This window comes from Hevea brasiliensis, chromosome 15 (genome assembly GCF_030052815.1).
Source record: "Hevea brasiliensis isolate MT/VB/25A 57/8 chromosome 15, ASM3005281v1, whole genome shotgun sequence".
NCBI classification, from domain to species: domain Eukaryota; kingdom Viridiplantae; phylum Streptophyta; class Magnoliopsida; order Malpighiales; family Euphorbiaceae; genus Hevea; species Hevea brasiliensis.
The window spans coordinates 47900596-47913620 of NC_079507.1; the positions used below are offsets into that span (position 1 = coordinate 47900596).

At 33.4% G+C, this 13025-nt stretch overlaps 1 protein-coding gene across 1 annotated transcript; it reads right to left on the bottom strand.

Annotated features, from left to right (window-relative positions):
- Positions 1-3437: 3437 nt before the first annotated feature.
- LOC110639240 (ABC transporter B family member 19) lies at positions 3438-11443 on the bottom strand. Its single transcript, XM_021790103.2, has 10 exons — positions 10618-11443; positions 10400-10454; positions 9852-10027; positions 9263-9463; positions 8581-8840; positions 8170-8486; positions 7859-8082; positions 6835-7654; positions 6482-6723; positions 3438-4879 (listed from the first exon to the last, which is right to left on the bottom strand). Exons 1-10 carry the CDS (start codon positions 10891-10893, stop codon positions 3671-3673), a joined length of 3780 nt encoding a protein of 1259 aa, XP_021645795.2. The 5' UTR covers positions 10894-11443; the 3' UTR covers positions 3438-3670.
- Positions 11444-13025: the final 1582 nt, after the last annotated feature.

The window sequence follows — 13025 nt, forward strand, 5'->3', positions numbered from 1 at the left end:
TCATTTAATTCAAATTTCCTAATGGGCCATATTAGCCTTAGAAAGCCCAATTAGATCTAATTAGGTTTTTTTAAATAAAATAAATTCCTAAAAATTTGAATAAAAATAAATTTCATTTAAATTTAATTAAATATTTTTTTTACTCTTTTAAATTATTTTCTTCAAAAGACATGCCATACATATTATCATTCATTTTTAATGCCCCTAAATATATCTCACAATCATATAATTTTTTTATCATTGAGTTCTTCACGTCTTTAATGCAAATACCTACAAAGTCACACAAATAGGAATATACATAAATCAAATAGTGTTCATCCCTAATTTTAATGAAAGAAGTTTGATTTATGGTATTTAATTTAATTCAATTTTTTTAAAATGAATTATGTAATCAAATTATACACCACTGACATTGCCAAAATTTCCAAGAAGTTAGTTGCTCGATTGCCCTATTTCGATATTTAATGACATTCTAATTAGGTTTTTTTAAATAAAATAAATTCCTAAAAATTTGAATAAAAATAAATTTCATTTAAATTTAATTAAATATTTTTTTTACTCTTTTAAATTATTTTCTTCAAAAGACATGCCATACATATTATCATTCATTTTTAATGCCCCTAAATATATCTCACAATCATATAATTTTTTTATCATTGAGTTCTTCACGTCTTTAATGCAAATACCTACAAAGTCACACAAATAGGAATATACATAAATCAAATAGTGTTCATCCCTAATTTTAATGAAAGAAGTTTGATTTATGGTATTTAATTTAATTCAATTTTTTTAAAATGAATTATGTAATCAAATTATACACCACTGACATTGCCAAAATTTCCAAGAAGTTAGTTGCTCGATTGCCCTATTTCGATATTTAATGACATTCTGAGTAGATTTTATTGTAATTGTAATGCAAATTTAGCTGAACAAGAAATTTAAAAATTTTTTCAATTAATGCAATGATTGGATAATTGCGACTTTAAAGAAAATTAATTTTTAAATTTCTAAGATCCTATTTTGAAAAAATCAAAGAAATATTTTAATTAAGTTAATTCATACTTTCCTCACTCATATGATTCTGCTTCTGTAACAGCTTTTAAGGTAGCATTTTGTGTTTTGATTCTAGTCAAAATACTATTTCTTATTTATATTATTCAATTGTATAGTATTTATACTAATTTTTAGAGGTTGAGTTAGTGGTTCATGAAAAGTTATTTCTTTTAACTTTTAAAGGTTAAGATAACCTTTTGACTATGGTCATTATTTTTATATTTAACAGCTAATCCAACAATTATTTTGACTGAATACTTCTATTTAAATCACTATATAAATAGCTAACTACTAACAGTTAATATCTAACTGCTAACAACTAGTAAAATAGTTGATAGCTACTAAATATTGTGAACAGGGATAGACTAGAAAATTCAAAAAATAAAAGGCTAAAAAAAATAGCCTGGAAAGCTTGATTTGGAAAATGCCTTAAATTTTGAAGTGTTAATGCATGGGGCTGGAACCTCCTGGCATGGCTTTAAAATTAAATTATTGTGTATATGTATTAGCAGAAGCACCGCCTAACAATATTTACGCAAAATTGCAGGCAAATGTAATGCAACTGAGCCACTGACACCAATCTTTCTTTCTTTAATTCAACAGTTTTTTTCCCAAACCAATCCATCTTTTCTCAGTGCCCCATTAATTGGCCTTTTTGCAGAATTTCCATCCTTTGTTTTGCACTCTTCTGCTTTTGATTTTTCACTCCTTTCATCTGATTGACAAAATATACAACATTATAATTATAAAAACAAAAAAAAGAAAGAAAAAGAAAAACCTTGTGGATTCAGTGGGAATGTTTATACGATGCATTAGGCCTGACCACATACTGATTGGGTTCAAAACTGGTTTGGAATTGCTAGTTTTGATTTGCCAAGAATATGAACCTGAATAAGCTCCTAAGGTTCTATAATTTCGATTCTGATTGTGATTTAAATTTCAATTTCAATTTGATTTGGTTTTGATTAAATCTAATGGATCAAAATTTTTTTTATTTTTTTTTAAATGAAAACAATAAATCCAGCTTTATGATATAACCCATCTGAAACCGAGTAAAAAAGTTACTGCTCGGTCAAAGAGTCAGCGCTAGGTCAAAGAGTCAACACAATTAAGCAATCAAGGATGACTAACTCAAGCATCAGATGGCTCGACTTAGTCCGAATGAAACATATATGTGGATGAAGCAATCCGAGTGATAGTGAGATTTGATGCTTATCCAATAGGCCTAAGGAACAACCAACCGAACATTGATAATATGAGTCACTAGGAGAGGCAAATTTTACAAGCGACTAGGATAGCAACCAAGCATGCAAGGATTCTAGGAGTAAACTTCAATAGCTTTCTAGTTTTCAGTCTATAAATATCAAAATAAAGTATAAATCAGGTACGCTTACTTTATCAAAGTTTTTTGTTGAACTTTTCATCATTCTTCCACATAATTTCTAGATCAAACTCTAACTTGAGGGTCGGAGTGCTGGCCAATAGGCCACTAATCTATTGGCCTTAAAGATTGATTAAAAAGTGTTTAAAAGTAACTTAATTGGTTAAATTTATTAAAAATGATATTTAATTAAATGTTATTAAAATAAAAATAATATTGATGTTTTTAAAAATTATTAAAGCAATAGTATTTTATTCAATCAAAGTATAATTTTAAAATAAGTAGAAAAATTATAAATAAAGTATTATTACTTATGATTTCTGACTTCTTTTAAATAAATTTATTAATTTATAAATCAAATTAAATATTAATCTACTTATAACTTTCTAATCATAAATAAATTTAATTGACTTATAAATCAAATCAAATATTCTTTAAATCTTCTTGTTGCTATTTAATTGCCCTATGATTTATGTGGGCCTGAGAAAATATAATAAAGGAAAAGGAAAGAAGATGGGCTCCTTTTATGTTCAACTGAAAACACCACCTTAGCAGACACATGCGGTTGGGAAAGCAACAGCTAGGGGAAAAGAGTTTTCTATTGGGAACTGGGCTTCTGAGTTTTGCTTTTATGGTACCACAAAGTATGACTTTTAAAAGAATAGGAGGGAAAAGTTTTTTTGTTTTTTTAATTAGAGTTAAATAACAAGTGCAAACACAGTTGAGTTATAGAACACACTCATTTACTCATGATAAAATTATAATAAGTTTATTAAAACATGTTAATCTATATAAGCTACACATATCCACAATTAACATGAAAATGAAATTTAGAAGAACCAGTTCACTACACACATTGATTCACCCTCAATTTTTGCCTTCAATTTTTTACCTTTTTTTTTTATCAGAGTTGAATAACACACAAGCTCAATGATAGAACACACTACCATCATAAATTTAGCAAGGCGTGCCAGAAAAAAGATAGTTCAATCGCCAATCAAGATAGACAACAGGCTTATGAACCATTAGATATTTAATAATATAACACTTGCTACCCCATGGGAAATGGGGTGATAGTTCTCAAGATATAGTCTACACATTCCATATCTACAACTGTCATCATCATTCAAAAAAAAGAAGAAAAAAAATGGAAACATAAAGGTTAATGGGACCCCAAACATAATTACCAACCAACAAGGCCATGTTGCTTCCATCAAAACCCTCTTTCCCTCTCACTCATATTTGATGGTGCTGTAGCTGCAAGAGTCTAGAATATGCCCCATCCACTCGGCTAATTAATTCGGAATGGCTGCCTTGCTCCACAATCCGACCGTCTTGCACTACTCCAATACTATCCACACCTCTAATGGTTGATAAACGGTGAGCTACAAGAACTGTGGTGCGACCTCTCATTAACCTCTCAAGTGCTTCTTGTAGCACACATTCTGATTCAGCATCAAGAGCGCTTGTAGCCTCATCTAGTAAAAGTATTGCTGGATCCTTAAGAACAGCCCTTGCAATTGCAATTCTCTGTTTTTGTCCTCCAGAGAGCTGAACTCCTCTTTCACCAACTGGTGTTTTGTACCCATCAGGCAATGCACTAACGAACCCATGCACATTTGCTGCACGTGCTGCCTCGATTACTTCAGCTTCGGTTGCACCATCCTTCCCATAGGCAATGTTATCAAAAATGCTTGCTGCAAAGAGGGCAGGTTCTTGTTGCACTAATCCAATTTTAAGCCTCAGGGACTTCAAATTCAATCTTCGAATATCCTTCCCATCAATCATAATCTTTCCAGCAGTTGGATCATAAAATCGCTCAATCAGTGCAATGACAGAACTCTTTCCACACCCACTAGCTCCCACAAGGGCCTGGCTTTGGCCAGCACGTATTCTAAGGCTAAGGTCTTTGAACACTGGTACATCAGGTCGTGATGGGTATGCAAAATCAACATGCCTAAGCTCAATCTCCCCACGCATTGATTCAACAGGCTCAGCCTCAGGATCATCTGGATCAATCCTGGTGGAACGGTCCAAAACTGAAAATACAGAACCGACAGATTCACCACCTCTTATAATCTCTGGAGCAAGGCTAACAGTTTCTGCTACTGAATTAGCTGTGATCACCAGTACTACAAAAACCTTAATAACCTTTGAGAATGTGGAGACCCCTTTGCCCACAAGGTGAGCACCATACCAGAGGATGAGAGCTTCAGATGCATAGAGAGCAAGCTGAGAGAGGCCAAATAGGAGGCCAGATGTTTGGCTCCTGTGTAGGCTGCGAAGCTGTGGAACACGAAGCTCGTAGCAGAACAGAGAGAGGATTTTATCTTGGGCATTAAAAGCTGCAACAGTTCTAATATTGCTCACTCCCTCACCAGCAATCATGCTAGTCTTTGCATGGGCCTTGGCTGTGTCTCCAGCAAACCCTTTGAGAGAGAGTTGCTGTGTAACAAAGAAAATAACATAATCAATCGTCCTGGAAATTGAATCACCTATGAATTTGCTAATTAAAATGCAATGCATCAGAGAATTTTATGCCAATTAAGTACATAGACATGCAAATTGGTGGAACACCTTGCATAAAGTTTCAATAATGTATTCTCATTCCATTTCTAGGTATTGTCCAAGGAGCTTAGATCTGTCAAATTAAGATGTTAAAACAATAAGACCCATTAAGAAATGATGGTTTAAGCATGATTGGCACAAGAACTTCCGAGTTTTGCACTGGTCAACTGAAAAGTCTCTTCCTAAAAGAGACAAGCATCCATGTAAAGATTGTCACTGAATCTAGAATTTTGGTTCTTATTTATTTCTATCATTCACGTAAGGAACCTTGATGTCCTTGAGTGATCAATAGTTGGTAGCATCTAAAAAATGATCGTACGCTAACTCTATAAAGACTGCAAGGACCCACAAGGAGTGGAGCCAATCATGCTAGAGTCCACTCCTACACATATAAGGCACACATAGGACTATGACCACTGCATATTTGAGGTACATCCTCGAGCAATAAATTTATCCACTGTGCATATCGCATGGGCAAATTTACATACAACGACAGAACTGTCACTACTGGACCTATCATACCTACACAGTTGAAAAACTAATACAGATTCTGCAAACCCCATAAATTCAAGACTCACGCTCAAAACGACAAGACCACAGAGATCAACACGACAATAATGCAAGAAAAGGGTGTGACTCAGCCACTGCCATGCTACTATTGACTCTGTCACCCATCCGACACTCCAAAGAAAACACCAAAATACCCAGAAAAATTTTTAAAAAGAAAAGCTGCAGAAGATAATAATCTGTGCCAATAAATGTGTCATAAATAATGTGATTCACGGGCCAAGAATCCCTTAGAAACACTTGCTCGGTGGTGGCATCCATCTAGGAGTATCATACAATGTAATTGGTAAACACTGAAACTTCATATATCTAGAACTGATATAAATATATACACTGCATAGATTGAGAGAAAATAAAGTCCAGAGAAAGAAACAACAAACAAGACATGAGATTTGACTGGGATTAAAAATCCAAGAAAAGGTCATGGACTCGAGAAGGCATAAACTAAAGAACACTTTCTCAGTGGCATGGAAATTGATGGGTTTAGGCATGGAATCTTGTATTTTACAATAGTTCACTGTTATTCACGAGCTCTAAAATATATTAACATATATTTATGTTGGGGTTTTTGAGGAGTTGTAGGGAGCATGTGCAGTTCATACATGAGTGACACGACGTATTTTCTTAGCTTTTGTCGTTTAATGGTAGGAGGTTAGATTCCAGAGATTAAAAAAAAAAAAGGAGATGCAGAGATCCGACACCGCTGTAGAAAAATTAATGAAATAGGGAGTTTCTTATTTACCCTTTTGCCCTTGCAGAACCCAAGAAAATATTAATTGCCCTTTATGGCTGGGTATTGGTTTTGGACCAAACCCATTACCCCACCTAACATGGTTATCAGAATGACAAGCAAAAAAGAAAAAGAAAAGAATGCTTGCGCATTTTTGCAGCACAGCATGGTTCTAAACTTACCTGGGCAAAGTTGGCAAGGACAAGAAGAGGGAAGGTAGCTAAAATGAGAAGGGAGACCCTCCATTCCACTATGAAAGCAACTATGAATGAAGTGAGGAGAGAAGTCATGTTTTGTAGTATCACAGATATTCTCTCGGCTATTGCAGATTTTACATCAGCAGCATCCGTAGCTAATCGAGCTGCAACAAGGCTCGAGTTGTGCTCTTCTTCATCGAACCATCCGACTTCATTCCTCAGAATTGCTGAAGGAAAAATTAAAGAGAATCATAATCAGGAAATTTACTCCTAGATTGAAGTATAATGAATGTAAAATAATGAGACAACAACAGCAAAAACAAAATAGTTAATTTTACCTGCCAGCATCATTCTTCTCACTCTTGTAGTAAGGTTCTCTCCCATAATACTGAAGAAGTAATGCTGAATCAAATATGCAACAACAGCATAAAGTCCAGCGCCAATGTAAATGAAAACATACTCCTTTGTCTTCCTTTCCATTGAGGCAGGATTTCTATAATAGAAAACCTCAATCATGTTGCTCATCACTATGGCAAAGGTTGGACCAATAAACCCAGAAAGCACAGATCCTATAGCACCCATTACAGAATATGGCCATTCAGGAGCATTTAACTTGAGTAGTCTGCAGAAATAGCCATCTGGTGCTGGATTTTTACGGTCAGTTTCAGCATTTGAGATCATCTCAATGCGGCCATCAGCACCAGTACTGTATGAATAGCTCAAGTTCCGTAAACTGCCAGACCGGAGACTTAAAGATTTTGTTGAAAGTGAATGACTTAGACGTGATGAGCGTGATCTTCGAGTTGATGGGTTTGCAAAGTCTCTATTTCTCGCCATTTCTTGGAATCGGATTAATGAAGCATATGCTCTTCCTTTGGCAATCAGTTCTTCATGGGTTCCTGTCTCAACAACTTGCCCTTGTTGAATAACTGCAATTGTATCAACATTTCTAATGGTGGAGAGTCGATGTGCAACAACAATGGTTGTTCTTCCAACCATGAGACGGTCCAATGCTTCTTGAACAATGCTTTCAGAGCCTGCATCAAGGGCACTAGTAGCTTCATCAAGAAGTAGGATCTTTGGATTCTTCAACATAGCTCTAGCAATTGCGATTCTTTGTTTTTGGCCACCAGAAAGTTGGACTCCTCGCTCCCCTACCTGGCCAGCATAAAGTATTCGTAGCCTCAAGATACAGTAAAAGGTGCAATTATGTTTACCCAAAACATGAATTCTCTCCGTTTTTTTTTTTCTCACAAAAATCAAGGTCAGAATTACTGAAGTGGTGAAGCATCAAATGAAAATATTTACATGACTTATCATAGTGAAATCATATTTGCTCTAATTTTTCTTACATATACCAACCTGAGTGTTATAACCATTAGGAAGCAAAGTAATAAAGCTATGTGCATTTGCAGCAGAAGCAGCAGCTTCCACTCCATCCATTGTGGCGTCAGGCTTTCCATACAAAATGTTCTCAAGTATGGTGGTTGCAAAGAGCGCAGGTTCTTGATTCACCAACCCAATCTGATCACGTAACCACCTCAGTTGCAGGGTCTTTAAGTCCACATTATCAAGCAAAACTTGTCCTGCTCACCAGTAAGAAACATCAGCAAAATCATCCAGCTATTGTTGTGAAATTTCAAACTTTCAATTTAGACAAGCTTCTTAATTACCCTGATTAGGATCATAAAACCTCTCTATCAGAGAGACAACAGTACTTTTCCCTGACCCGCTACCACCAACAACAGCAACAGTCTTTCCAGCAGGAAAGAAGATTGAGAAATCACGGAATATCATAACATCTGGCCTTGATGGGTAGCTAAAAGTTACATCCTTGAATTCTATGTTCCCATTAACCCCAGGCAAGCACTTCCCATCAGAGGGGTCTTGAATTATGGAAGGCTTTTGCTTAATAATTTCCATCAACTTATATCCAGCCACTTTACCTTTGCTAAATGCCCCAAGATTAGAAAATGACTGGCCCAAACTCCTGTAAAAGACAATATCATTTATATTATTACCAAGCTTATTTCATAATTTATCAAAAAATCTAAATCCTGGCATTTCAGTATTTTGATATTTACATGCCACCAACAATGGCAGAGAAAATCGCAGTGAAAGCCTTCCCTCCATCACTCTGTCCATTTCTGATAAAAACACCAGCATACCAAAACACAAGGGCCCATGACATGCAAGCTATTCCATAGGTACATCCCAGCCCCAAACCTTTAGCCATCCCAGCCTTGTATCCAAGCTTTAAAGTATTTTGTATTGCATCTGAATATGAATTTAAGGCTTTGCTCTCTCCAACGTATGAGTAAACTGCCCGAACTTGCGCAATTGCCTATGCAACGAGATAGATAATTTAGATAGCCAAAAAGAATGCAGAACATAGAAAACTAGTGCAGTTCATATGTTTGATTATTTTGTAACTACAGTCGTATGATACAATTTGGCAACAATTTAGGGTCTAAAAGCCAAAATTGGAGCAAAAAATAATAAAAAGAAAATCGATAAAGCTTAGAAAAGTGCCACTTCCAACAACAGCATAGCTTGCAGCTTTCCATGCTTAACAAAATATAAAAACTAACGTGATATCAATACAGCTGTGTTTTCCTTGTCATAATCCAAAGAATGAATCAAGACAAGCTATACATGGAAGCATATAGTACCCAAAAAGGAAGCATATAGTACCCAAAAAGAACAATATAGCATCACCTCAACAAAGCTTCCAAATTGAAGTAGCTTTTCTAAATTAAACCTCACCTGCTCGGCAATTATGCCGGCTTGTGCATAGGATTCGCGGCTCTTGGATGTGAGACCAGTAAGAGTATAAGCATATAAGCCACCAGCGAAAGCTATTCCTGGTATCACTGCCACACTTAGCAGTGCTAGCCTCCATGCTGATACAAAACCAACCACTAGCCCGGCTAGAAATGTTGACAAATAGTGTATAAAGTTCCCCACCTAAAATTAACGAACAATTAGTATATTAAGAACAAAAAAAGAAACTATCATCAACAATAGTATCACACTGCATGAAATTCTTGGGAGAACCTAATCCACCATGAATTATAAACACAAGAATTCTCATTTCCACCACTACAATATCACAAAAGTCCAACATGGGAGTATGGCGCACGTTAAGTCAGCCTTGCTAACGTGCGCTAGTCAAATTTTAGCATGGGCCCCGCATTAATTCAATTCAGAATGAGCATTTTCTGCAATTTAACGCCAAGCCGCAACGGGACAATTGATTTTGCCCCACACGCAACAGTACAAAACCAAGAAGCAATTAATGAACTAGAAACATCATCAAGATGAGAATAGCAGAAAAGTCTGTTAAAAAAAAAACCTTCTCGCTGATGGCATCTTGGACAAGAAGAGTGTCCGTTGAGACACTAAAGACAATATCTCCAGTTCTTGCATCCGTATCAAAGAACCCAACATCTTGTTTCAACACAGCCTCTAGATACTTCTTCCTCAGTGTGCCTACTTGCCTCTCCCCAGTGTACATCCAGCAAGCAATCTCTGGTTAATTCCACCATTTCAAAGAACAAGAATTAGTTTAATTACAATCAGGTTGGAATATTAAAAGGGTATACATTCAAATTAAACCCATGAAAAGAGACAGGTGGAGATAACGTTTTAAGAGATAGGAAGAAAAAGGAAAGTGATCAAATTGACAAGTGAAGCTGTGAAGGGAGAAAAAGGACGAAAGGTCTGTCCATGGACCACGTGGGCTAAGCTTTGCAGCCCTCCGGTCCGATTTGAACAGGCTACACGAATCATATTTTGTTCTGTTCTGAACCATGTGGTGCACCAACCAAGTGTGGCCCTGTGATTCATTTACCACAAACCCCGTTCATAAAACAACAAAACCAAGAAGAAAACTAAACATACCTGCGTATGATGATATGCACACAACAAGGCCAAGATATACAAAATATAGTGCATACTGCAATCACCGCAAGAATGGGCAGGAAGAAAAGTAAGCGATAGATCTCTCAGATCTAAAATTAGCATAAAAATATATATATATATATATATATATATATATATATATATATATATATATATATATATATATATATATATAAAAGCAATGGAATTTAACGGACCTTGGAGACTTCATGGGTCATTTTTGGCAAATCAGATTGGTTCTTCCCAAACCCATTAACCATTTCACCAAACAACAAGAAAAAGACTGGCATTGAAGAGCCATGAATAATGGCTCCTAAGCTACCAGAGATCATAAGCAGCCAATCATACTTATCAGCAAATGAGAAAAGATGGTAAAATGGCAAGCTTTGTTCTTTCTTCTTCTCTGCCTCGGGCAATGATGCTTTAGAACTAGTATTAGTAGTAGTGGTAGTATCTACAGTCTCTGCTGCCATTTTGGTCCCCAAAAACAGAGCCCCTCTCCTCCCTCCAACGGCCAAGAAATCAAATAAAACTCCCGGAAACAACTGGATTGACTCAAGAAAGATTCTATAGTATCAATCTTCAGTAGAAACAGCTTGCGGGTGTATTGCCATTGAAGGAGAGAGATCTACGCTGCTAGAGAAGGTGCATGTATAGAGATTGGAAAGAAAGAAAGAAAGAAGAAAAGCGCTAGTAGAGAGGCAGTGGGAGAGGGAGGGTATCTGTGAGACTGTTTAGTAAGAGTATGTTGGACTAGGGGTCAAATAGAAGGGTGGAGGGGAGAAGAGAAGAGAAAAGAATTGAGCTTTTGAAGGGACAGAGGAGGGAGGAGTCTTATAGCGGAGGTTTCAACTGTGTGGTTGTTAAAAGCAGAAAAACCATCAATTTTGATCCAGCTTTAGAGGAATCTTATTAACTCTGCGGTGTCCTACTGGGGTTGTATTGGTTTCTGTGCCAAAAATTTTATAATATAAATTATATCTTTTTGTGGGAAATTTAGGCTCTGTAACACCGGAGAGGAAAAGATTGGCATGTTACCAAGAATTTGCTCATGCAAAATAAATTATAAGATTATAATTTCAATAAGAGGTAATTTAATTAATTTTTTTATTTTTTAATTTTATTGGATAATTTTAATTATTTTAATAATTATTAATTATTAATATTAACTATTTATATAATTATTTAAAATAAAAATATTAAGTAAAATAATTATTAAATTAATTATTAAATTTAAAATAATAATATTATCTTATTAACTTTAATTAAAATTTTTTTTACCTCTAAAAATTAATAAGATAATTTTTTATGATACAAATATAAATACTATATGATTAAATATTAAGTATTCTTTTAAAATTTATTATTACTGAGAATGTATAAAATAAAATAAAAATTGAATTTAAAAAGAATCTATCTATTCTAAAATTATTTATTTTTATATTAAAAAAGATAATTTCCTCTTATTGTATAATCTACTAATTATTATCCTATCTATTACTCTTTCATTGAATGTAAAAACAAAATTATTTTTATTATTCTTTTATACAAATGAAATCAAAGGGTGAAATATAAATAATGAGTTATGTAATAAGGGATAATTTAAAGAGTTAGAGTTAAAAAAAATTTAAATTATATGATAATATGGGATAGTAAACATTTAAATCTTAATAATTTAGTAGACATTTAAATCTTAATAATTTTTAAAGAAATTAAAATTATATATATAAAAAAATATTGTCCATCCCATGAGATTAAAAATATTGAAAGCACTTTTTTGTGTAACGGTTGAACTTTGCGTATTTGGAAATGCAAAGCAAGTACTAAAAAGTTGTAACTCTTACCCTTTTATTGCCAAATTAGATCAATATGTACTTATTAGATACTTGAATACAAATAACGGTAATTCTTTTAATTATTTTATTAATTTTTATTTGTATTTGATGTTTTGGATTTTATATTTAATTATGTTGAGGTGATGAGTAGACTTTTGATTTGAATTAAAATTGATAAATCAGTTGATATAGACATTTTATAAGACATAATATGTATTAAAACAGAAGTAATAATTTTTTAATTTTGATTTAAAATATATTTTTTAATTTGTATGTTAAATTAAAAATAAATAATTAATTATTTAATAAAATTAATTAAAATTAATTTTTAAATAATTTAAATATTTAATTAAAGAGTATTTAAAAGTAATTTAATTTATTAAAATTATTAAAAAGAATATATAATTAAGTAATGTAGTTATTAAAATAAGAATAATATAGATTTTTTTAAAAATTATTAAGATAATAAAATATTTTACTTGATTAAATAATAATTTTAAAATAAATAAATAAATTATAAATAAATTTTAATCGATTTATTAATTAAATCAATTATTTTTATAGTCTTATATCATTTAATATGGTAGCTAAAATTATATTAATAAGCTGACATCATTAAATTTGAGTCTTCCTTTATTTTAATTTTTTACTATAAAAAGCTATACAAAAATGTATAAATTATTTTAAGAAGTTTAATGACCAAAGAGGAATTTCGCAAAACCATGCAATTAGAGGTGGGAAATTTTAATATCATTCATTAAATTCATTTA

What these genes read in the sequence shown, in the direction of transcription:
- LOC110639240 (XM_021790103.2), bottom strand. Translation starts at nt 10,893, where the DNA reads ATGGCAGCAGAGACTGTAGATACTACCACTACTACTAATACTAGTTCT. An exon ending in CCGGCATAATTGCCGAGCAG is followed by an intron (nt 8,841 to 9,262) that starts GTGAGGTTTAAT and finishes CTCGTTGCATAG; the next exon opens with GCAATTGCGCAAGTTCGGGC. An exon ending in CTAATGGTTATAACACTCAG is followed by an intron (nt 7,655 to 7,858) that starts GTTGGTATATGT and finishes TATGCTGGCCAG; the next exon opens with GTAGGGGAGCGAGGAGTCCA.